A 27,400-nucleotide genomic window follows, 5' to 3' on the forward strand; every position below is an offset into this window, starting at 1 on the left:
AACAACTAGAAATTACAATGCTGATTTTCTTGTACTTCTTACGGTCTTACTATTGTTTTCAGCAGCGACCCTCTGTGGATGAAGTACTCCGGGAAGGTCACATCAATTTGTCGGGTCTCCAGCTGAGAGCACATGCTATGTTCTCAGCAGAAGGTCTTCCTTTGGGAAGTGATTCTTTAGAATACGCATGGTTAATTGATGTGCAGGCTGGAAGCCTTACAGCTAAGGTCACAGCACCACAGGTATGATGCTCTGACTACTTTTCTTCCTTTGTTCACCCACTTCACCAAGAGTAAGTTGTATACCTGTTTAAACGTTCATTGCATTTTCACTATTGGCATTCTGATGGCCAGACAACTCATTGCCTTTTGGATTGGAGTCATTCTTGCCATTCAGAATTGTCTTAGCAATGGATGAGTCAGAGACAAGTTTTACTTTTTGAGTCACATAATTTTGACGGGTGTAATGTTTTATAGTTCTTCATAATGCTTTCAAGATCGAGACTTTGGGAAAATCTCAGTATGAGGACTGTTCTGGAAATTTTATGTATTCTTAAAATTACATTAGTTTGCTCACTGTTAAAATTTTCTTTTCCCAGTATATGGAATACTTTTTTAAGAATTTTTCTTTCTTGTTTATTTCTTAAGTAGGATTTGAAAATATTATTTATGGTGTTAAGGATTAGGTAGCTTGGTTTTTTTACTTGTCATATCTCAAAGCAAGATAACGTCATTTGTATCTGCTATTAATGACGTGGATATTGATTTAAAAAAAATAAAAACAAATTTACTAGTTAGTAAACCGATCTAGAGTGTAGGTTGTGATCCTTCTGGGTAAAATCCCCCTCCTCTTCATTGTTCGCCTTATTCTTTATGACTCAGAGGTCATAAGGATTATTTAGTTCTAGAAATGGACCACTGAAATTTAGCCAAATAACCATGTTACTGTAACATTTCACCTGTTGAGCCACATATTTTTTTAAATGATTTTTTTAAATGTTTATTTATTTTGAGAGAGAGAGCACACACAGGGGAGGGGCAGAGAGAGAGTGAGGGAGAGGGAGAATCCCAAGCAGGCTCTGTGTTTCCAGCACAGAGCCCAATGAGGGGCTTGAACTCATGAAACGTGAGATCATGACTTGAGCCAAAATCAAAAGTCATATGCTTAGCCAACCGAGCCACCCAGGCGCCCATGAGCCACATATTTATAATATGCATACTTTTTGTGGCATTTCAAAAGTTTGGAATGTGGTCTTGAATGTGTTAAATGTACATACTCAATTTTAATAAAAGTTACAGAATGTGTATGAATCATTTAGAGGTAGGTAGTAGCAACAAGAAGGTGGATGAAGACTCTAGGTGCCTTGTATATTTGTAACCAGTTTTTGTAAGACAGCACAAATTAAGATTCTAGAAATAAGAAAATGGAATTGAAAAGGGATATTTTATATAAAAGTGGATAAAGAAAATATATAACAGAATATATAAAAGCGGATGAAAAGAAATATTCAGTCCTGACTGCCATGACGACTGTCTTCCTTTATTATTGTCTGCTATCTCTTTTCTCTAATATACAAGTAAAACTGAAACATGTAAAAAATAGCTTGTTCTTTAACAAACATGGAATAAAACCATGCTTATCCTGCTAAACTGGGCACAATTCCTTTAATCTAACAATTGTTAAAATCTCGTATGTTTATAAGTTGTTCTTATTACAACACAAAACATTTCTCTTCTGCATTAGAATTTTGGCATCACTATTTCAGTGAGTGTTTCATGAATCCTTAGGTGCTTTTAATGTTTATTCCATCCTTTGTATATTTTAAAAGTAAAATTCATGTTTTCCAATAGTAGAAATTCGTACTTTTTTTTATGGGATAATATCTGTCTATCCATGTTTCAGTGTGTTTATTATTAACACCTTTAAATCAATTATAAAATGAAGGTAGTTTTGTAAACTGAAGATTTGATGAAGAATTGATATATTCTTCAGTTTCTATTTACATAAACAAAAGTGCCTTAATCTTCAAAATACCTGATTTTACGAAATTGTAGCTCCCTATGATAGTTAGATTCAAATTTCAGATCAAAGCTTTATTATTAGATAGAAATTTTAGGTGTTTTTCTGTGCAGAGGATACTAGTTAGTCATTTAAGAAGGAAGATATAACCTCGAAGAAAAGTACATACTTTGTGAGTTGTTCAAGTTGAATTTTTCATTCTCGCGCATTCTGTCATTCACAAATGAAAAGTCACATAAACTTACAAATGATGTCAAGGTAGAAAAATCATGATTCTGGCTAATAAATAGATTATGTAGCAGCAAGTATAAAATAGCATTTAGGTTCTTTCAAGCTGGATTATTCTTGATAAGCTTTAGAACTGTGAACATTTGTTTAGATTGCTAACACTGCTGTCAACCTGTCACTGCTTATTTTGTAGCTGGCTTGTCTCTTGGAGTGGGGACAGACATTTGTTTTTCATGTGGTATGTCGGGAGTATGAGCTGGAAAGACCCAAATCAGTAATAATATGTCAGCATGGAATTGACCGTCGGTTCTGTGAATCCAAGGTATGTTAACAAATATGTTAGCAGTATTGTAAACATTTATGGATTTTTTTAAATGAAAGATTGATGTATCAGCTTTAAATCAAATGCACATGGCCATAAAGTAAACATCATAGTTCAGTTTTCTCAATTAATGAAATTATTTTTCAGATTTGTAGCCAGTTGTTATTTAGTTGTAAGCATCTAACATATGAGGTAATTATTAAAACAAATTCACAAATAAATGGTGATATAAAAATTATATCTAACCTCTTAAATTTTTACGATAAACTCTTGTTTTCTTGCATTATTACACTCTTTCAGTTATGGCCATATATTTATGTAGAAGATTAAGAAACTGAAGCAAGAGGAAGGTTAAATTCCTTACATGACCTTGTTTATATGACTGTTAATATACCTGTTATGCCTGTTCCTCTATAAGGTGGCTAGCAATGCTGGCATTTGCCAAGAAAACATGGCAGTTTCAAAAAAAAAAAAAAAAAAATTTACCCTAATCTTATAACAGAGCTAACTATTGTTAACAGTTTAGTTTTTGTTTCTAGTTTCTTCTGTGTATTTTTTTCCTTTTTTTTCTTTTGTTATACACACTGTTTGCCATTACATTAGTGTGAATTGAAAACAATTCATCCTGCTTTTATTCATCCTCCAAAAAATCTATAACCTATGCTTACTCCCAACAATAAAGGAAACCATTGTAACTGGCGATAAAATTATTTTTTTCTTGCTGTAAAACACATTGCCAGGATTCAAGGAATCCTCAGTTATGTGTCAACAAATTAGTACCTTATGGATAATTCACACATCTTGCAGGCTTCTCCTCCTCCCTTTTTTTTTTTTTTTGTTTGTTTTTTTTAAAGACTCAGAGCTTTTATGCTGCATTAAAATCTTTAAGAATCAACTTTAATGAGGCATAATTTACATACAATAAATTAACCCTTTTTAAGTTGTACAGTTGGAGTTTTGATACATATTTTATCTATAAGGGTATAACCATTACCATCAGTGAAGACCTAGAACATTTGTATCACCTTAGAAAATTACTTTGGGTCCCTTTGCCATCAGCTATTCATTATTCCATGCAACCATTGGTGTGCTTTCTGTCATTTCAGATCAGGTATTTTTAGGTCTGTTTTGTGTGGAGGGAACATACACACCTTTTATTGCATTTCATGAATACTATGGGGTTTTTTGTTTTGTTTTGTTTTGTTTTTACACATTGAAGGTTTGTGACAATCCTGGGTCAGGCACATCTATCAATGCCATTTTTCCAGCAGCATTTGCTTACTTTGTGTCTCTGTTTCACATTTTTTTTTCTTTTTAATGTTACAAATTTTATTTTACAGTGTATTTTTTTTTAATTTTTAAATTTATATCCAAGTTAGTTAGCATATAGTGCAATAATGATTTCAGGAGTAGAATCCAGTGATTTATTCCCTATGTATAACATCCAGTGCTTCTCCCAACAAGTATCTTCCTTAAATTTTTTTTTTTTTAATGTTTATTTATTTTTGAGACAGAGAGAGACAGAGCATGTATGGGGGAGGGTCAGAGAGAGGGAGACACAGAATCTGAAATGGGCTCCAGGCTCTGAGCTGTCAGCACAGAGCCCGACGCGGGGCTCGAACTCATGGACCGTGAGACCATGACCTGAGCCGTAGTCGGCCGCTTAACTGACGGAGCGACCCAGGTGCCCCACAAGTATCTTCCTTAATGCCCCTTACCCATTTAGCCAATCACCCCACCCACAACCCCTCCAGCAACCCTCAGTTCTCTGTATTTAAGTCTCTTATGTTTTGTCCTTGTCCCTGTCCCTGATTTTATGTTATTTTTGCTTTCCTTCCCTTATGTTCATCTGTTCTGTATCTTAAATTCCACATATGAGTGAAATCCTGTGATACTTGTCTTTCTCTGACTTAACTTATTTCACTTAGCATAATACCCTCTAGTTCCATCCATGTTGCAAATGGCAAGATTTCATTCTTTTTGATTGCCAAGTAATACTCCAGTGTGTGTGTGTGTGTGTGTGTGTGTGTGTGTGTGTGTGTGTGTATGTGTATATATATATATATATATATATATATATACCACATCTTCTTTATTCATTCATCTGTCAATGGACATTTGGGCTCTTTCCATACTTTGGCTATTGTTGATAGTGCTGCTATAAGCATTGCATGTGCCCCTTTGAAACAGCACACCTGTATCCCTTGGATAAATACCTAGTACTGCAGTTGCTGGGTCATAGAACATAGAACATAGTTCTGTGTTTAATTCTTTGAGGAACCTCCATACTGTTTTCCAGAGTAGCTGCACCAGTTTGCATTCCCACCAGCAGTACAAAAGAGATCCTCTCTCTGCATCCTCGCCAACATCTGTTGTTGCCTGCGTTGTTAATGTTAGCCATTCTGACAGGTGTAAGGTGGTATCTCATTGTGGTTTTGCTTTGTATTTCCCTGATGATGAGTGATGTTGAACATTTTTTCATGTGTCGGTTGGCCATCTGGATGTCTTCTTTGGAGAAGTGTTTATTCATGTCTTTTGCCCATTTCTTCACTGGGTTGTTTTTTGGGTGTTGAGTTTGATAAGTTCTTTATAGATTTTGGATACTAACCCTTTATCTGATATGTCGTTTGCAAATGTCTTCTCCCATTCTGTCGGTTGCCTTTTAGTTTTTCTGATTGTTTCCTTCGCTGTGCAGAAGCTTTTTATCTTGTTGAGGTCCCAGTAGTTCATTTTTGCTTTTTTTTCCCTTGGCTCCAGAGACATATTAAGAAGTTGCTTCAGCCAAGGTCAGAGAGGTTTTTGCCTGCTTTCTCCTCTAGTATTTTGATGGCTTCCTGTCTTACATTTAGGTCTTTCATCCATTTTGAGTTTATTTTTGTGTATGGTGTAAGAAAGTGGTCCAGGTTCATTTTTCTGCATGTCACTGTCCAATTTTCCAAACACCATTTGCTGGAGAGATTGTCTTTATTCCATTGGATATTCTTTCCTGCATTGTCAAAGATTAGTTGGCCATACGTTTGTGGGTCCACTTCTGGGTTCTCTGTTCTGTTCCATTGATCTGAGTGTCTATTCTTGTGACAGTACCATACTGTCTTGATGATTACAGCTTTGCAGTGCATCTTGAAATCCAGGATTGTGATGCCTCCAGCTTTGGTTATCTTTTTCAGGATTGCTTTGGCTATTCGGGGTCTTTTCTGGTTCCATACAAATTTTAGGATTGTTTGTTCTAGCTCTGTGAAGAATGCTGGTGTTATTTTGGTAGGTATTGCATTGAATGTGTAGATTGCTTTGGGTAGTATTGACATTTCCACAATATTTGTTCTTCCAATCCATGAGCACGGAATATTTTTCCATTTTGTTTTTTGTGTTTTCTTCAATTTCTTTCATAAGCTTTCTATAGTTTTCAGTGTTATAGGTTTCTTACCTCTTTTGTTAGGTTTATTCCTAGGTATTTTATGGTTTTTGGTGCAATTGTAAATGGGATCGATTCTTTGATTTCTCTCCTGTTGCTTCATTATTGGTGTATAGAAATGCAACCAATTTCTGTGCATTGTTTTATATCCTGTGACTTTGCTGAATTCACGGATCAGTTCTAGCAGCTTTTTGGTGGAACCTTTTGGGTTTCCCATATAGAGTATCATGTCCTCTATGAAGAGTGAAAGTTTGACTTCCTCTTTGCCTATTTGGATGCCTTTTAATTTCTTCCTTTGTGTTGTCTGATTGCTGAAGCTAGGACTTCCAATACTATGTTGAATTACAGTAGTGAGAGTGGACATCTCTGTGATGTTCCTGACCTTAGGGGGAAAGCTCTCAGTGTTTCCCCATTGAGGATCATATTAGTGTTGGGTCTTTCATATATGGCTTTTATGATTTTGAGGTATGACCTTTTTATCCATACTTTCTTGAGGGTTTTTATCAAGAAAGGATGCTGTATTTTGTCAAATGCTTTCTCTGCATCTATTGAGAGGATCATGTGGTTCTCGTCCTTCTTTTATTGATGTGATGTATCACATTGATTGTTTGTGGATATTGAACCAGCCCTGCTTCCCAGGTATAAATCCCGCTTGATTGTGGTGAATAATTCCTTCAGTAGATTGTTGGATCTGGTTGCTAGTATTTTGTGGATAATTTTTGCATTCATGTTCATCAGGGAAATTGGTTTGTAGTTCTTTTTAGCGGGGTCTTTGGTTTTGGAATGAATGTAATGCCGACCTCATAGAATGAGTTTGGAAGTTTTCCTTCCATTTCTATTTTTTGAAACAGCTTCAAAAGAATAGGAGTTAATGCTTCTTTAAAGATTTGGTAGAATTCCCCAGGAAAGCCATGCAGCCCTGGGCTCTTGTTTTTTTTTGGGGGGAGATTTTTGATTACTAATCCAGTGTTTTTACTGGTTATGGGTCTGTTCAAATATTCCATTTCTTCCTGTTTCAGTTTTGGTAGTTTATATGTTTCTAGAAATTAGTCCATTTCTTCCAGATTACTCAGTTTATTGGCATATGATTGCTCATAGTATTCTCTTATTATTGTTTGTATTTCTGCAGTGTTGGTTGTGATCTCTCCTCCTCCTTTCTGATCAAACTGGCTAGGGGCTTATTAGTATTGTTAATTGTTTTAAAGAACCAGCTCGTGGTTTCATTTATTTGTTCTACTGTTTTTGTTTTTTTTTTTTATTTCAATAGCTTTGATTTTTGCTCTAATCTTTATTATTTCCCATCTTCTGCTGGTTATGGGTTTTATTTGCTGTTCTTTTTCCAGCTCTTTAAGGTGTAAGGTTCAGTTGTGTATCTGAGACCTTTCTTCCTTCTCTAAGAAGGCCTGGATTGCTATATACTTCCCTCTTATGACTGCCTTTGCTGCTTCCCAGAGGTTTTGTGCTCTAGTATTATTATTTTCTTTGGCTTCTATGTACTTTTTAATTTCCTCTTTAACTTCTTGGTTAACACATTCATTCTTTAGTAGGATGTTCTTTAGTCTCCAATTATTTGTTGTCTTTCCAGATTTTTTCTTATGGTTCATTTCGAGTTTCATCACGGTGTGGTCTGAAAATATGCATGGAATGCTCTCGATCTTTTTGTACTTGTTGAGGGCTGATTTGTGTCCCAGTATGTGATCTATTCTGGAGAATGTTCCATGTGCACTCAAGAAGAATGTGTATTCCATCTGTGTCACATTTGGGTAATTCTTGCAATATTTCAGACTTTGTCATTACTATATTTGTTACAGTGATCTATGATCAGTAATTATGACTTGCTGAAAGCTCAGATGATGATTAGCATTTTTTAGCAATAAAGTCATGTACGTATTTCCTATTCATATGCTGTGGCACATTTAGACTATAGTAAATAGTGTAAATGTAATTTTTATGTGCACTAGGAAACCAAAACAATTATTTTTTATCTTTAATAATATTTTTAAATTTTATTTTAATTCCACTATAAAAACATGTAGTATTATATTAATTTCAGGTGTACAGTGTAGTGATTCAGCAATTCCATATATTACTCAGTACTTATCAAGAGTACCCCTAATCCCCTTTGCCTATTTAGCGCCCCCTCCCCCCCACTGCTTCTCTAGTAACCATCTGTTTATTCTCTATAGTTGAGTCTTTTTTTGTTTTCTCTCTTTTTCCTTTTATTCATTTGTTTCTTAAATTCCACATATAGGTGAAATCATATGGTATTTGTCTTTCTCTAACTGGCTTATTTTGCTTAGCATTTTACTCTCTAGATCCATCCATGTTGTTGCAAATGGCAAGATTTCATTCTATTTTTATGCTAATATTCCATTGTATACACACACACACACACGTGTGTGTGTGTGTGTGTGTGTGTGTGTGTGTGTATACACACTACATCTTTATCCATTCATCTGTTAGTAGATACTCGGGCTGCTTCCATAATTTGGCTATTATAAATAATGGTGCAATAAACATAGTGGTGCATATATCCTTTCGAATTAGCGTTTTCATAATCTTTGAGTAAATACCCAGTAGTGCAATTACTGAATCATAGGATAGCTCTATTTTTCATTTTTTCAGCAACCTCTATACTGTCTTCCATAGTGGCTGCACCAGTTTGCATTCCTGCCAACAGTGTTTTTTCTCCACATCCTGGCCAATACTTGCTGTTTCTTGTGTTTTTGATTTTAGCCACAAAAAATTTATTTGACTTGCTTTATTGCGATATTTGCTTTATTGCGGTGGTCTGGATCCCAACCCGCAATATCTCTAAGGTATGCCTTATTATTATAGAAAACTGATTATAAGACAAGACACCTGTGTTCTAGTCCTAGCACTGCCTCTAATGAGCAATTGCATGTTATTGAGCCAATAATTTACTCAGTGCTGCCATTTCCCACAAGGAGTTCATTGAAGTAGGTGATATGTATGTTTTCTTCCAACCTAACCATGACCAAATCTGTTTTAGGAGTAAAGCAATGTTGGGGCGCCTGGGTGGCTCAGTCGGTTAAGCGTCCGACTTCGGCTCAGGTCATGATGTCACGGTCCGTGAGTTCGAGCCCCGCGTCAGGCTCTGTGCTGACAGCTCAGAGCCTGGAGTCTGTTTCAGATTCTGTGTCTCCCTCTCTCTCTGACCCTCCCCCGTTCATGCTCTGTCTCTCTCTGTCTCAAAAATAAATAAACATTAAAAAAAAAATTAAAAAAGGAGTAAAGCAATGTTAAATTTCTGTGGATTATTCTAGACGTCATAATAAAATTTACAGTTGACATATTTCTAAAAAGAAGATTGTGTGTGTGTGTGTGTGTGTATAATATAGAGTACTCATAAGAAAATCTTACAATTTTAAACTGCTGTACAGTTCTTATAATCCGGTGACACTTATTACTTACCAGTTTACTTTGACTATGTGAGTTTCAATAATAAGTTATATATGTATTCTGTCAATTTAGACCAGCTACTTGCCCATTTGAATGGAAATGGTACATGCTTACTTATGATTAGTTTCTAATTGGCAAGACTTTAATCACTGATGATTTCATTTATCATTATAAAAAATGAAATTTAATTGACTACTTTTTAAAAATACACATGTAGCCAGAATTTTATTTGATAAGTATCTAAATGGTGAAAAATTAATACTCATTTCATTTCCATTTTAGTTGAGCTGTATTCCTGGGCCTTGTCCAACTTCAGATGATTTGAAATATACTATGACTCGTTTAGCAGTAGATGGAGCAGATATTTATATTGTGGAGCATGGCTGTGCTACAAATCTAAAGGTACACATTTGTCTATTTCTTGGCTAGTGTAGTTCTTTTTCCTTTTTACCAAACCATACCTCCATTTCTTGAAATAGAACACACATTTATAATTTGCCATCTCACAAAACACTATAGAATCCCAAGAGATAGCTCTTGGTGTTTTGCCTGTCCGTGTTCTCTTCTGGTGTGTTTCTTAAGGCATACTTTCTTTCACTACTATTTCACTCTAACTGAATTATCATGACCTTGCTTTATGGCAGAGATGTAAACGTGTAGCTTGCTTTTATGGCAGGGATTAAATTGGCAGTGTTTTTAAAAGATTTGATTTTAAGTGCCTTTAGGTATATATTTATATCCTGCCTGGCTCTTGCAAACATCTCTTTGCCACCTCTGCTTTATGGGTTACTGCTTAAAATTAAGCCTTATTAAGAGTCTGTAATTTTTATTACTTCCTACCCTTATAACTTTTCTTTCCTCCTTCTCTCTTTTGTTTTCCTTTGGACTTATGTTCTTTTCCTTTTATCCTCTTTTTTGTTTTTAATTGAATGTCTATTTTCATTCTGTTGCATTTATCTTTCCTGTTTCCCTTCTTTTTCTTCTTTGTCTTTCATGCAGTTTGAAATAATTGCCTATTCTATAGTTTATTCTAAGTTGATTAAGAATATGGAGACCACAGTTTTATTTCATTCTCTTCATTCAATTTAGATGGGTGCAATTCGAGTTGCGAACTGTAATCTCCACAATCAGTCGGTTGGGGAAGGAATAAGTGCTGCAATTCAGGATTTTCAAGTGAGACAGTACATTGAACAGTTAAATAATTCCAGAGTTGGACTTCAGCCTGCAGTGCTACGGAGGGCCTACTGGCTTGAAGCTGGGTCAGCCAATTTAGGACTCATTACTGTTGATATTGCATTAGCTGCAGATCATCATTCTAAACATGAGGCCCAAAGACATTTCTTAGAAACTCATGATGCCAGAACTAAGAGGTAAGTTAAATTTAAGGATGGTAATAGTCCCAAGCTCAGATGAAAATTAGCCTATAATTATAGAGCAAATTCTACTGTTAGGAATGGAATAAGAATATTTTATATAAAGACAAAATATGATTGTGCTGGGTACACCTCAGTGGATATATAAGAATTTGATACTTAAGTAAATACATTATGTATCTCATCTGTGGTAATTGTGTGGTTGCTGGAAATAACATTGTTTTTTAATGTATTTCTAAGCTCATACTATGTGTATTAGCAGTGAAATGAGTTTAAACTATTGGTTCCCAAATAACATTTTATAGAGCACTATCCTCCTTTCTTTCCCATGACAGCCATCCACTTCCAATTCATCATTTCTAGGAAACATCATTGCTATCACTGTGTACTCTACAAAATTCCTTTTATGGGCCCTCATGACTGCAGGGGAGACTAAAAAAAAATATGGCACCTAATTCCTAAGGAATGGTTGTTAAGAAATAATTTTATCTGCCATTCAAAAAGTTGCCAGAGGGCACCTGGGTGGCGCAGTCGGTTAAGCGTCCGACTTCAGCCAGGTCACGATCTCACGGTCCGTGAGTTCGAGCCCCGCGTCAGGCTCTGGGCTGATGGCTCGGAGCCTGGAGCCTGTTTCCGATTCTGTGTCTCCCTCTCTCTCTGTCCCTCCCCCATTCATGCTCTGTCTCTCTCTGTCCCAAAAATAAATAAATAAACGTTGAAAAAAAAAAAAAATTAAAAAAAAAAAAAAAAAAAAAAAAGAAAAAAAAAAAGTTGCCAGAGCCTCTTACTGACTCATGTCCATTTAAAATACCAGGATATGGGAATGCAAGCTCGTGCAGCCACTCTGGAAAACAGTATGGAGGTTCCTCAAAAAATTAAAAATAGAACTACCCTACAACCCAGCAATTGCACTACTAAGTATTTATCCAAGGGATACAGGTGTGCTGTTTTGAAGGGACACATGCACCCCCGTGTTTATAGCAGCACTATCAACAATAGCCAAAGTATGGAAAGAGCCCAAATGTCCATCGATGGATGAAAGGATAAAGATGATGTGGTATATATATATACAATGGAGTATTACTTGGCAATCAAAAAGGGTGAAATCTTGCCATTTGCAACTAGGTGGATGGAACTGGAGAATATTATGCTAAGTGAAATTAGAGAAAGACAAAAATCATATGATTTCACTACTATGAGGACTTTAAGATACAAAACAGATGAACATAAGGGAAGGGAAACAAAAATAATATAAAAACAGGGAGGGGGACAAAACAGAAGAGACTCACAAATGTGGAGAACAAACTGAGGGTTACTGGAGGGGTTGTGGGAGGGGAGATGGGCTAAATGGGTAAGGGGCACTAAGGAATCTACTCCTGAAATCATTGTTGCACTATATGCTAACTAATTTGGATATAAATTTTAAAAAATTTTTAAAAAATTAAAATAAATAAATAAATAAATAAAATACCAGGTTAACTTTTTCCATCCCTATCTCTGCCATTATAAAGTTAATGCGAGCTTATTTTATTTTATTTATTTTTATTTTATTAAAAAATTTTTAAAAATGTTTATTTTTGAGAGAGAGAGAGAGAGAGCAAGCAGGGGAGGAACAAAGAGAGAGAGAGACACAGGATCCAAGCAGGCTTGGTGCTGTCAGCACAGAGCCCGATGTGGGGCTGCAGTCCACGAACTGTGTGATTGTGACCTGAGCTGAAGTCAGACGCTTAACTGAGCCACCCAGGCACCCCGAGCTTGTTTTTAAAATAGAGGAAACTATTCCAAAATAGAGGGAAATAATTTCCATAACCTTATCACACTGAATTTATCATATTTCTTACCCGTATTTTTAGTGTATCTTTCTCACACTTGAGATCATCTTGTATTTATATTTTAAAATTCAGCATGTTGTATTAAACTTACACCCTAACCATCTGCCCAAATAATAGAAAATTTTATAAAGTTCCTTTCAAATAAATGATAATACACAATTAGAAAGATAAATTGTACTTTATTTAACCATTGCCCTTGTTATATTAAATATGTAGTGTTTCTAAATTTATCATTTTAAATAATAGAGGAACGTTTTGCACATAAAATCTTTTCTCACATGGTCTTTAAATTCCTTTTATTTTTTTAACTATCTTTTTAATGTTTGTTTATTTTAGAGAGAGACAGCCTGAGTGCACAGGGGATGGGCAGAGAGAAAGGGAGACAGAATCCCAGCTCTGGGCTGACAGCTGTGCTAAGACGATGTGGGGCTCGATCTCACAAACTGTGAGATCATGACCTGAACCCAGATCAAGAGCCACCCAGGCACCCCTAAATTCCCTTTAAATAGTTTCTTTAGAAAGAGATGTGACGGTGCCTTTTGATATGCCTTCCCAAATTACTTCCCAGAAAGATTATTTCAGTTTATATTCCCAGTGGCTTTTAGGAGCATCTCTGTCTCACTGCATCTTTGCTGCCCTTTAAGTGTTTTATGAGAATTAAAACGTGGTATCTCTTTGTTTTATTTTGCATTTCTTTATTTCTGAGATTTACACTTTTTTTCATATATTTATTGGCTGTTTTTATTTCCTCATTTGTAAATTGCACGTTATTATTCTATGTATATTTATTTATTGGCATATTGTATTTCTTAAAAATTTTTAAGAGCTCTTTATATAGATTACCATCCTTTTAATAGTTCCTGTTGCTAATATTTTGCAAATTGTTTCATTTTTAATTTTTTTAATCTTACAGATTTTAATTTTTGTATATTAAAATATGTCAGTTTTCCCCTTTGTAATTCTTTTACTAATTTGAGAAAGTATTTCTTTTGCTAGTAATCCCTTGGCACCTGTATTTTCTTATTTTTTTTTCTATCTTTTTTTAACTCTATCTGGATTTTTCTGCAAATATCTTCTCAAATACAGAAAAATTCATACCTAATACACATTTATTTTTCCATTTCATCACAAATGTTTAGGTATTTTTATCTATTAATTTTCCCGAAGAACTATTTTTTTTAGTTAAAAAATTTTTTGAGGTTTTTATTGAGGTTACATTTATCTTTTAAGTTACTTTAAGATCCTGACATTTTATAAAAGTGAGTATGGAAGCTCATGTGTGGAGAATATTGTTTTAAAAACTTTGATTTCTTTGATAATTATTTCTCAGGAAGCCAGTTAATGTGAACAAAGCACTTGCGTCTAATTAGCTGAGATGGTAGAACAAGGTGCTGATGAAGCTAAGGAGGTGGCATCATGTGATTCAGGTTCCAGGTGTTCAAGTAAATCCAACCATTTAGATTGGTTTCAGTGCTCTGATTGGTTAATAATTGTGAAGAGTCTGGGATTTTATCCTACCTGCAAGCTAACAAATTAGCCTACCACAGTTTCATGGCTGCTGGCAGAAAACACAAGACCTCTGGCCAGAGACAAAGGACTTTATTACTTACAGCAAAAGCACTAGCCAGAGTCCTATGTGCTTGCATTGGTTCTCTGTGCCCTCAAAGTAGGGTTTCCAGATGAAATACAGGAAGCCCAGTTAAATTTGAATTTCAGGGGCGCCTGGGTGGCTCAGTTGGTTAAGCGTCCGACTTCAGCTCAGGTCATGATCTTGCGGTCTGTGAGTTTGAGCCCCGAGTCGGGCTCTGTGCTGACAGCTCAGAGCCTGGAGCCTGTTTCAGATTCTGTGTCTCCCTCTCTCTCTGACCCTCCCCTGTTCATGCTCTGTCTCTCTCTGTCCCAAAAATAAATAAAAACGTTAAAAAAAATTTTTTTTTAAAAATTGAATTTCAGATAAATGATAAACAACAAATAACTTCTCAGTGTGTCATATTGCCCCATACATTGCATAAGAAAAACTTATTTACGTTTATTTATTTTGAGAGAGAGAGCACACGCGCGTGCGTGTGTGTGAGTGGGGGAGGGGCAGAGAGAGAGGGAGAGAGAGAATCCCAAGCAGGCTCTGTGCCTGATGCGGGCTCGATCTCACAACCGTGGGATCATGTACTGAGCTGAAATCAAGAGTGTAGCGCTTAACTGACTGGCTCACCCAGGCGGCCCTTTACCACTTTTGTAGTAAGTGGAAGCAAGCCTGCTCTATTTCAGGATGAGACATTACCTCATCTTTTAAGGTTGTTTACTGCTAGTACATCCCTGAGAAGTGGCCCGGTCAGAGCTTCACTTTCTTGGCAAGAACAGGTAGGCATGTTTAGGCATATTGGTGATTGCCTCTCCTAGCATGTAGGTATCAGAGGTAACTCACTGATCTTCAGCTTTGGCTGGCTGCCTTTGTGTATATTTGATTCCCAGGAGTTTTGGGGCCTAGATATATTATTTTTTCATATAATTGGAGAAGTTGCTGGACACAAAGGTCATTAGTTTCTTTAGGTCAGTGTTTTTGAAAAGTATACTTCCCAAACCACCACCACCAGTGTGTACTTGGAACTTGTTAGAAATTTATATAATAAGACCTTACCAGACTTCATTCAGAAACTCTGGGGGTGGTGCCCTGCTCCCCATATTGTGATAAGTCCTCTAGGTGATTCAAATGCAAGCTAAAGTTTAAGAACTAGTGCACTGAACTATAATAAAGGTAAGGAAAGGGAGCTTACATTTGTTATGCAACTTCTGTATTGCAGGTTTTATATCAGGTGCTTTACATATGTTATATCATTTAATCTTCAAAACAGTCTTATTAGGTATATCAGACCATAATTTTACATTTGAGGAAACTGAGGCTCAGAAATTAACATGTCCAAAATCCTAGAGTTATTAAGTGGCACCACTGGAATTAGAACCCATGTCTAGATGACAGCAAATCCATGCATTTTGCTAAGCTTTTTGCTACACAAATGAGGTAAAAACTGTGTGGAATATGTAAGATCTTTTATTTTGATAGTGCTTAAAATAGTTTGTTTAGTGACTGAATCTTAATACTTTATAATGGAGAAGTGATTTGCATTTGATAACATTTAATTGCAGTAATACCTCAAATTTTCACTAATCCTAAGGCTTTCTCATGTATTTTTCCTTCTGTCTTCTCTAGACTGATGTTCCACTTCTAACTTGATATATTTCATCTCATCTTTCACATCTCAAATATTACTTTTTGAAAGTTTCCTTCTTTTTCCTTATCACAATACCCTGTTTTTTTTTATTACTTCATAGCACTCAGTATAATTTATGATTAGATATTTTTGTTTATGGCTTGTCTGTGCCTCTGTACTCTAAACTTCACATGGATAAGACTGTCACTTTCACCTAGCACAATACTAGGCACATATAGATATGTTCAAGAAATATAAATGAGTGAATGTAAAATGAAAATGATAATACCTATTCTGTCTTCCCTTGAGGGCCCTGAGGAGACAGTGAGATAATGCGTGTAAATATGTTTAGCAAAACAGACTTAATATGAGATGGTTTTATCATTTAAAGTTTGAAAAAGAGGAATAAAGATATATCTCCTATATTTGTATTATATTTTTTTAAGAAAGAGGATAGTTAATATACTGACAGGCTTATGTATGGACCACTCACAGAGCCTGAAGACTTTTACATACATTTTCTCCCATTGCCTTAATTCTTAATACTTCATTTGAAGTCCTTATTACAAAATTATTAGTTTTTTTCTCTAAAAGATAGAATGCATCATTTTGGCCTTATACATCATTTTGGCCTTATTGAGAAATAATTTCCTACTTGTCCCACGTTTATAGTATTTTGGTGTATTTACCATGTGAAATAGGCTGTGAAGTGCTAACGGTGATAAATTATTAAGTATAATCTATACCCATGGTTTTGTCCATTTTTTACATTAATGTTTAAAATTTTTAGTCCTTTTGAGAATATTTAAATATTCTCAAATAAAATTTAAATAAAAATATTTAAAACTGCTATTTTAAAATTGGATTTAAATGTCTGATCTTTAACGTTTGCTTTTTCTAACATATACATATGTATATATATATATGTATATATATATATACATATATATATACTTAGCATATATATATATATATGTTTGTAGCTTGTAGCATATGCTACATCTCTCTTCCTGTTCCTGCTTACTTTCATCTCACCATGGTGATATTGGGTTTTTGTTTTAAATGTTTATTTGTTTATTTAGAGAGAAAGCAGAAGGGGGAGGGACAGAGAGAGAAGAGAGAATATGAAGCAGGTATTGGGACTCAATCTCAAGAACTGTGAGATCATGACCTAGCTGAAATCAAGTCAGATGCTTAACTGTGCTACCCAGGTGCCTCCCAGACTGTTTTTTTTTTTTTTTTTTAAGAAAGACAAAATGGTTAAAAAGACATTCCACAATAAAAATAAACTTTTATGTTTGTGTTTACCTTGTCTTTTACAAATATTAACAATTAACTTATTTTTAATTATTTGCCAAAAAGTTTTTTATTTCTTAATGAGTTTTTGTTATGTTGTTGTTTTTGTTTGTTTCTGTTTTGGGTTCTGTTTAGGTTGTGGTTTTTGTGGCCAGATGATACCCTGAAGAATAAGAGGTGTAAGAACAAATGTGGTTGTCTTGGTGGCTGCAGATTCTTTGGTGGCACAGTAACTGGCCTAGATTTCTTCAAACTTGAAGAGTTGACACCTTCCAGTAGTTCTGCGTTTTCAAGCACGAGTGCAGAGTCTGATATGTATTATGGACAGTCTCTGTTACAGCCTGGAGAATGGATTATTACTAAAGAAATTCCCAAAATTGTAGATGGTAATGTGTTGTCACTTGTGCTAATCTTTTATTATCTTTATCTTTACATCATTCTGAGAGAGCTGTGTTACTTTGTTCAACTCAATTTTTTGAGCAGTCTTACAGGTAGAATTCATTATAATCTGCCTTTGTTTTGCAGATGATTTAACTAAAGCCAGTTAAGACTAATGAGTTTTTTATAGTTATACAAGGCAAAAGTAGGCCTACTCTTTGGATCTCCCATTGTTGGTATTGGTGATCTTCCTAGCCAACTGTATTCTGAGTATTACATATCATTTCCTAGAAGTCAGCTTCCAGAGGTGCACTTACGAATAGCTGTGTTCCAAGGTAACAGTTGTTTTATCAAGGTTACTTTTATAGGAAAACTTGTCAAGAGTAGTATTTATACTGTTGGGCTTCATGTTACCAACTACTTTTGCAATATACTCTTATCACTAAAAATTGAACGTATCAAGAAGAGAAATGTGACCTTTCCTTAGATCCAGTAGCATAACTTTGTAAATATACAAGTTTGGTATGAGCAGTAAATGGTGGTTTTAAGTATATTAGACTTAGATTTATCTAGTATCTTTTCTCTAAAGACTTCACAAATGGATTTTCCTTTGGATTTTTTTTAATTGTGTGTTCCTACAATTAAGTGCAGTGTTTACTGCTTAAGTTGCCATGCTGTCAAGAAGTGAAATTTAGAGAAGTCTTGGTATTTTACTAATATTAGCCTTTTCCTCTAGATCTATTCAGAAGCATTGACAGCACTGCCTTTTGTCTGTAGACAAAAAGGGAGGGAAGAAAGTGTATTGATTTCCCATGTATAAGGAGCTCTTAGAGGAAAGAGCTGAGCTACATACGTCAAACTCTCGTTTTAATGATATTTCACTAAATATTAATACATAAGTATGTACATCTTATTTAAAGTTGACTTCTGTAGTTTTGGCTAGAATAACAGTACATTATTATTATTTTTTTTAAATGTGTATTTATTTTTGAGAGAGAGACACACAGAGCACAAGCTAGGAGGGGCGGAGAGAGAGGGAGACATAGAATCCGGAGCAGGACCCAGGCTCTGAGCTGTCGGCACAGAGCCTGACGTGGGGCTCAAACTCACAAACCGTGAGATCAAGACCTGAGCTGAAGTCAGACGCTTAGCCCACTGAGCCACATAGGCGCCCCAATAACAGTACATTATTGTATAAAATCTGCAAACATTAAAACTTCTTGACATTTAAAAGATAGGAAAGATGCTAAATAAAATATATCATTTTTATAATATTACTTTCTTACATTTGAATAATGTTTGTTTTTAAAAGTTTTCACAGGCATTTTCTTATTTAATCTTCAAGCTTCCATGTGAGTTCTATATTTTCCTTGTTTACAGTAAGGAAAGTGAGGCTCATCACTGAGACTGAGTTGCATGAAATCATATAGCCAAGTAGATGGCTAAGCAGAAACTAGAATCAGGGCCATCAAAGCCACTTCAGTGTTATTTCTGCTGTACTACAGCTGGCACTAATTTCAACACTGCTTGATTTTCTAATCTGGATGAAAATTTAACCATCACAAATGGAAGGCAGAAAATCTACAGGGAATTTACACATAGTGGAAAAGAGGGAAGAGAACAAATTCTCCAACTGAACAAAGCAAAGCTCATTATAACTCTTATAATGTATAATAATAAGGATTTTCTGTATCTCCTGTTGATTCAGGAGTGACTTATAATTCACAAATTGCTATAAATTTGCTATAGATTTAACCACTATGTAAGTATGTGACTTTCTGATTGTTGTAGTTTCCAGGAGCCAAGTATAGATGTGCAGTGTTAGGATAGAATCAAGGAGGGCACATGGTAGAACTCAGGATTTCCTTGGAAGGTCAGTGAACACTAGTTTCCTACCACTTACAAGTGAATGAAACTCTGTTTTGACTTTTACTGCTTTGATTTTTCCATTTGTGGTAAGAGAAGCAAATAATATTACTTACATTGTAAATTCTTAAGTCTTCTTACCCCTTAAATTCCATCTAGGACTGCATTCTTCTTGGAGAGAAGTTTTATCCTACTAGCAGATTCCTCTTTCTTGGATAACACAGGGATGGTTGGAGGAGAATAGAAACTGGGCCAGACTTATTTTTTGGATCTAAGCAGCTGTGGAACTCTCTTTTCATTCTCCTTCTCCTCCATTTACATAACACATCACAGGGCTCTTTTAAAAGGCTGAGGAAATGTTCCACATTAAAGAATACATGACAACTGAATGCAGTAATATATGATCTTAGATTGAAGGGGCAGAGGTGCTTTAAAGGACATTATTGGGTCAATTGAAAAAAATGGGAAGCACATCGCAGATTAGATAACAGTATTGTATAAATACTAAATTTATCAAATTGACAATTATACAGTGGTTATTTATTATTCTTAGGAAATAAACATTTAACTATTTAGGGTAAAAGGCCACAATGTCTGCAAATGACTTTCAGTTCAAAAAGCACTATGTATATATTATACATAATAGAGAAAATGGGGCAAAATGTTTAAAATAGGTAATTCCAAGTAAAAAATTTATGGTGGCTTTGTGTTATTCTTTAAAGTTTTCTCTAAGTTTGAAAATTTTCAAATAAAGGTTAAAAAAAAGAGGAAGAAAAATTTCAATGACTATGGACTCTGGATCCATACCTAATGTAGATATCTTTCTATAGTGTTTAGCATATTGTTATGTGAAACTGAATACTTTTGCTGTAAAAAATGATTATGTTTATAAAAATAAGAAATTGGATTAAGTGTTCACATTTTTCACAAATTGCTTTTGAAATTATGTTCATATAACCTACTTTTTTGTTTGTTCAGGTAATGTGAATGGCATGAAGAGGAAAGAATGGGAAAACAAATCAGTGGGAATAGAAGTAGAAAGAAAAACTCAGCACCTTAGTCTTCAAGTACCGTTACGATCTCATAGCTCATCTTCTTCCTCAGAAGAAAATAGTAGTTCTAGTGCTGCACAGCCTTTATTGGCTGGAGAAAAAGAAAGTCCCTCTTCTGTTGCTGATGACCATTTGGTTCAAAAAGAATTCTTGCATAGTGCGAAAAGAGATGATGGCCAAGTAAGGTCAGTCAGTATTCAATTAGATTTAGAAACCTGATCCTAATAAGATAGTTAATACCAAAAATTTTGGCAAGAAAATCTTTTTTCCTCTCAACTCATACTATAGAAAATTTTCTCTTCCTGAACATATTTTTAAATGTTAGTTTGCTGTTGTCTGGTTACAAAATTAATACATATTCACTGCAGAAATAGGAAAATACAGAAAAGTATAATGAAAATAAATATTTCTTGTCATCTCACAGATATGAACATTTCAGATTTTCCTCCATTCTCCTTGGCTATTCCTTCTTATTCCCTATTTCCATGTCCTCCATTTTTCACCCTTTATCTCTTCTTTCTCTTCCTCTTACAACCTGCCATTGGTTGGATATTATCCCTCAGGACTCTGTTCTGTACCTTTATCTCTACTCACTCTGTACTGTTTCCCTAGATGGTCTCAATAATGGTTTGGCTTTAATTAAGATCTTTTAAATCTGAAACTCCAGCCAAAACTTTTGTTTCTATAGGCCCAGCTACTTTTTTTATATATATTTTTACTTGGATGTTTCATGGAGACCTCAGACTCAACCTATAAAAAATGAACTAGTACCTCTCATGCTCAACTTGCTCTGCTTCAGTAAATAGCACTAGCATCAGTTGCTGAAGTTGGTGATATTGGGGTTATCTGTAACTTCTTCCTTTCCTTCAATGCCTCTCATTTAATCAAAGGCCTTGGTATATTTTGTTGGACAGACTTTTAAAGGATGTAAAAAAAAAGTTATAAATGCATTAGTGTCCACAAAGTATGGATTGAAGATTATACTTTGGGTTTCTTCAAGTTTGTATTTTGCTGTAAGCTGCCTCAATTTTTTCAGAACCACATGGGGTATGAATACATATTGTGCTGTTGTGCTACTTTGTATATTTTATTGTAAAATTTTAGATTTTCCTTTATTCATAAAAGAAATGATTAAAATTACTAAAAGAGTTTTCTAAGTGCTTCTCTTTGTACTTATATGATGTATAGTAAATGGTAATAGCTTTGCTTTCTGCTTTAGTATTCCTACAGAGATATCAGGAAATAGCCCCGTGTCTCCTAATACTCAGGAAAAGTCAGTAGGTCAGTCTCCTCTGAGATCTCCCTTGAAACGACAAGCCTCTGTATGTTCCACTCGACTTGGAAGTACCAAGAGCCTTACTGCTGCTTTTTATGGGGACAAGCAGCCGGTTACAGTTGGAGTCCAGTTTAGTAGTGATGTCTCCCGAAGTGATGAGAACGTGCTAGACTCACCAAAGCAGAGAAGGAGTTTTGGTTCATTTCCATACACACCATCAGCAGACTCCAATTCATTTCATCAGTATCGATCAATGGATTCCAGTATGTCAATGGCTGATAGTGAAGCCTACTTTTCTGCAGCTGAAGAATTTGAGCCCATTAGCAGTGATGAAGGCCCGGGAACTTATCCAGGTAGAAAAAAGAAGAAAAAGCAAACACAGCAGATTGACTACAGTAGGGGTTCCATATATCACAGTGTGGAAGGGCCACTTACTGGCCATGGAGAAAGCATTCAGGATCCCCGAACTCTGCCATTCAAAACTCATCCTTCCCAGGCTTCATTTGTTTCTGCGTTAGGTGGAGAAGATGATGTTATAGAACATCCGTATGTTGTAGAAGTTGAGAAAACAGTAGAGAGTGAACAGATTACTTCTCAACAACCTGTGATGAACTGTTATCAGACTTACCTTACTCAGTTTCAGGTAATTAATTGGTCAGTGAAGCACCCTACTAACAAAAGAACCTCAAAATCCTCATTGCATCGTCCCCTCGATCTGGACACTCCAACCAGTGAAGAAAGTTCATCATCATTTGAACAGCTTTCTGTTCCAACTTTTAAGGTATAAACCAAGCCATTAGTTTCCACTGATACATTTAGTTAGATAAATCAGTTTTTAAGATGTTTCCAAAATTATTCTCTCAGTCATTTTAACTACCTCTCGGAAAGGTAGAATTTCTGAAATCATGGCTTCATGTGTAACAATAAATCTTAGGGTTATCGATGAGTATTATAAGTTTAAGCATATCAAGTTAAGGAATAGTTTCAGACTTGATTGTTACAGTGTTAATTAATATATGGTCTCTATACACATTATGCTCTAAGATTAAGATCAAGTCTCTGTGATTCAAATTTTCACGTCTTGAAAATAAAATTTTGTAATTGTTTTTAATAGCTGGTGTTCTTTCTACTCAATCTGTAACTGCTTCTAAAAAAAAAAAAAACTCTAGTTGCTTCTATGCAAATCCAATTCCATGTGCTTGACATTTGAGACCTTCTAATTTAGCAGGAATTGGTTATTGTCCATTTCTGTAATGTATTCTGTAAATAGCTTTTTAAAGGAACACTAAAAATGCATCAAAATAAGTTTAGTGATAATAGCCAATATGAAAACTACTTTTATAAAATTACACATTTATAAGAGATTTTTAAAAAATGATTTTAAAGACCAAAATTAAGCATGTAAAATCTTATGAAACGATTAACAGTGTTTAGGAATTTTATGTGGTGTTTACTTACATAAACATACACACTTATTTAAAGTGTCTAAATGTTAATTTATTCATTCTTAATTCAGATATTATATACCACTGTGTGCCAGGCATTTGATGTACAGTGATGAGGAAAACAGACATAGGACTTAAAGTTTAGGTGTGGGACCCAGACAGTTAATAGAAAAACAGATAGGTATATGATTACAAATTGAGAAGAGTCTTATGAAGATAATCAAAAAGAGAATAATGGGGGATGGGGCTACCTATATTGTATTCACATTAAAGATCTACTGGAGGAGGTAATATTTGCACTGAAACTTAAAGTATGAGAAGAAATTGATGATGGGAAGACCTAGCACAGGCATGAGCCTTGCTAAAATTCTAACGTGGGAAAGAAGTCAGTGCACACTGAACAGTTAGTTAGCAGGGAGATTGCTCATTTTGAGGCTAGAGACCCAAACAAAAGACAGATCATTAAGGACTTAAAAACCACAGTTTCAGTAGTTAAAATTTCATTAGGAAACTTGTGAGAACTTTAAGGAAATGTGATCTTACATACTTTAGCTACTAAGTAGAATTGAATTGACATTAAGCAGGAGAACAAGTGGGGTAATCACTTAGGAAGCTATTGCAGCAATTGGTGCAAGAGGTGACAGGGCTGGACTTAAGTAATGCTGGAAATGTGATAAATGGAGTTGGAATACATGTATGCATTTGAGCAATATTTGTTGAAGGAAGAAGAAGCATTAGTGACCATTACAAAGTTTTGGTTTTAAGGTTGTGCCATTTCTTGCCCAAGATGAATGACCCATGTTAAGATTTCAAAATGTTTTCTTTATTCCATGTGAAAATATGTTGGTATATGAATTTTCCAGTATAAAAAACATATGGTACTTCCATACAGAATAGTAACTGAGAGGTTAGAATTACTTTAGTAATTGCATAAATCTTTCTAGTTTGGTTAGGCAATCAACTCTCTGGAGTAAATAAGTCAAGGAAGTAATTCATATCTTTAGATAATTTCAAAATAGAATATAGGCAATAAGAAAGTCATTTTTCTCTATTAAATCTGAATAACTGGCTAGCATTTAAAAGAGTTCAGTTTGTTTTGAATAACCAAGTGCATTATTAATTTTAATTGTTATATGTTATCTACAATCTAGTTTTTCATTTAACTTAATGTTTCTCTGGGATTCTTTCTCACTTAAAAGTTGATTGTGTTAGGAGAAGGTTCTAAAATTAGTTTAAGAAAAGCTCAGAAAAGGAACTTCGGAGTAAAGACATTTGAAGCACTTATTTTTAAGCTTTAGTTATGTAGTCTTTTACTATCATTATTGAATCCTCACAGCCCTGCCCTCTCATTTGTCTGAATAATCAGAAAATGAAAGTGCCGATTCCATATTTTATATGACTTTCTCAATTTGTTAAATATTTTTATTGTACATATGAAAAGCATATTAACAAGGTAATCTGGATATTGACAAATACCAGTTGATAGCATAAAATTAGAGAACAATTAATATTAAAATTCTAGACTATAATGTTTTATATTATTTTAGGTTATCAAACAGGGGCTCACCGCTAATTCTTTACTAGACAGAGGAATGCAACTTTCAGGAACAACTTCGAAGTAAGTAGAAATTACATACTTTTGAAGTTTGAAGTATGTAATTTAATGATATGTGGAGTTTATTCTGAGGAATAACCATTCTTTACTTACTTGACTGTAAACTTTATCTTTTATTTATTTATTTTAAAATTTTCCTTCATAATTTAATTCTTTGACCCATTGGCTTGTTCAGAAATGCAGTGCTTGATTTCCACATATTTGAGAATTTTAAAGATAGCATTTTGCTTTTAATTTCTAATTTCCTTTGTAGTCACATAATATATTCCTTATTATTTTGGTCTTTATATTTGTTGAGACTTGTTTTGTACCCTAGCTAGTATTCCGTGTTGGTGAGTGTTCCACAAGCAGTGGAAAAGAAAGTGTTTTCTGCAGTTGTTGGATGGAGTCATATTGTGCACATGGCAGAGTTGGTGGATGGTGTTGTCTGATCTTCTCTAAGCTTACTGGTTTGTTGTTCACCATTTCTATCAGTTGCTGGGAAAGTAGTATAATCTTAACTAAAGTTGTCAATTTATCTATTTCTTCCTTCAATTCTGTCAGTTTTTTAAATGTATTTTTTTGATGTTTCTGATTTTATTTTTATTTTTTTATTTACTTTTATTTTTTTAATATTAAATTTATTGTCAAATTGGTTTCCATACAACACCCAGTGCTCATCCCAACAGGTGCCCTCCTCAATACCCATCACCCACTCTCCCCTCCCTTCCACCCCCCATGAACCCTCAGTTTATTCTCAGTTTTTAAGAGTCTTTTATGGTTTGGCTCTCTCCCTCTCTAACTTTTTTGAAACTCTTAGTAGATTTTACACATTGTTCTGTCTGCTCACATTGTTTTATCATTACAGAATATCCTCTTTGGCTCATGTAGTAATTCTTTTTTTTAAGTCCACTTTGATATTAATCCAGCCACCTCAGCTTTCTTATGCTTCTGTGATACAAATATATTCATGGAGTATCTTTTTCCATTATTCTTATTATTTTTACCTTCCACATGTCTATAGTATTTATACTTCAGTTGCATTTCTTGTAAGTAATAAATAATTGGCCTTGCATCTTATTTTATCATTTGTTTTCCCAGCTGATTTATTCATTCTTACAAATAATATTTCATTGGCTATCATGTGTCAGGAATTGTCCAAAGCCTTGGGAAAATGAAAGAAAAAGAAGATTAATTCTGGAACTTTTTTTTAAAAATTTTATTTGTGAATTACCACAAATAATTCAACTCTGTTGTCTGTCATGGCTTTGCCAACATTTATAAGCAGCCTGTAGCATTTCTGTTAGACATACTATGTTAGACATACCATAACTTGGCATATCAAAATTGGGAACTAACAAGAATTCAGTATTGTAGTTTTCATATTTTGGGAAAGCCCCATCAAATAACTATACCAACATTTTTTTTTCTTACTTGATGTATTAACCATCTTTGATCAGTTTTCATTTTTGTACCTCACCTGTCCTGTCTCTGAAAAGCATTTGGGACATAAAATATCTAGTTCAATTCCATGAAATTTTTAGTTGAAATAAATGTACATTTGAGTGGTCATTCATCTTAAGGAAACTTTAAGTTCTATTCTTTCCCATGATCTTTTAAATCTGTATTTTGCTTGTTAAATTGTATAGTACACCATATACTCCTCTGGAAAAGAAAACTGTTGATAACACAGATGATGAAACATTAACAGAAGAGTGGACCCTGGATCAACCAGTCTCTCAGACCAGGACCACAGCCATAGTTGAAGTAAAAGGGACTGTTGATATTGTTCTGACTCCCCTGGTGGCTGAAGCTTTGGACAGGTATTACTTTTGTTTACAAATATAACTATTTCATAAAATTATAAGTGTATGTGATATGATTAGTGTATGTGTTAATAAAGAAGATTGTTGATGATGGCTATTTTGATTGAACAAAGATGAAAGTATGTTTAAAAAGGTTTATCATTTGTTACTTTTTCAGCATAAATAATTATATTGCAATATTGTAATAATTATATTGCATTATATTTTCTCTTTTTTACTTTGGGATGATGAGCATAAAATGTAACACCCAGGAACTAATTAGTATGTTTGATATTCTTACTAGTATCTACTTAATGAAAGGAAAAAGGGGAAATAATACATTTCTGTGTCCTGCAAGGAGCTTATAGCCCAGCAAAGGAGACAAAACTAACACGAATAAAATCTATAGTGGAACATAATGGGCCTATTTAGATAAACTAGACTGTAGTATTAAGTGATATTTAAGTTTTTCATTTACTGTTTTTTTTTTTTTTCCCTCAGATATATTGAAGCGATGGTTCATTGTGCTAGTACCCGCCATCCAGCTGCAATTGTAGATGATCTCCATGCCAAAGTCCTCAGGGAAGCTGTCCAAAATAGCAAGACTACCTTCTCAGAAAATGTAAGAAAATTTTTATTCAGTGAGTGTAGCCAATTGAATACTCTTCATGTGTACATGATATTTAAACTTGAAAAAAAAAACATGTATTAAAATTTTATTAGCCCTTTAAATTGGAATACATAGACTTTTTTTTTACATGTTCATTTATTTATTTTGAGAGAGAGAGCATGAGGGAGGGGCCCAGACAGAGAGGGAGAGAGAAAATCTCAAGCGGGTTCTGTACTTTCAGTTCAGAGCCTGCCACGGGGCTC

The 27,400-nt window shown here is 34.6% G+C and overlaps 1 protein-coding gene across 4 annotated transcripts in view; it reads left to right on the forward strand.

Moving 5' to 3' along the window:
- The window catches only part of BLTP1 (bridge-like lipid transfer protein family member 1), a 223,467-nt gene that overhangs the window by 81,935 nt on the left and 114,132 nt on the right, over nt 1-27,400 (forward strand). For all 4 annotated transcript variants that reach the window (XM_049631120.1, XM_049631121.1, XM_049631122.1 and 1 more), the window contains exons 25-34: nt 63-242; nt 2,441-2,569; nt 9,687-9,806; nt 10,494-10,774; nt 17,247-17,497; nt 20,334-20,592; nt 21,627-22,464; nt 24,676-24,746; nt 26,372-26,545; nt 27,029-27,149. In XM_049631120.1, the coding sequence (XP_049487077.1) occupies nt 63-242; nt 2,441-2,569; nt 9,687-9,806; nt 10,494-10,774; nt 17,247-17,497; nt 20,334-20,592; nt 21,627-22,464; nt 24,676-24,746; nt 26,372-26,545; nt 27,029-27,149 (2,424 nt within the window). The remainder of the gene's footprint in view (nt 1-62; nt 243-2,440; nt 2,570-9,686; nt 9,807-10,493; nt 10,775-17,246; nt 17,498-20,333; nt 20,593-21,626; nt 22,465-24,675; nt 24,747-26,371; nt 26,546-27,028; nt 27,150-27,400) is intronic.

The sequence above is a fragment of the Panthera uncia genome, chromosome B1 (assembly GCF_023721935.1).
Source record: "Panthera uncia isolate 11264 chromosome B1, Puncia_PCG_1.0, whole genome shotgun sequence".
Taxonomy (NCBI): domain Eukaryota; kingdom Metazoa; phylum Chordata; class Mammalia; order Carnivora; family Felidae; genus Panthera; species Panthera uncia.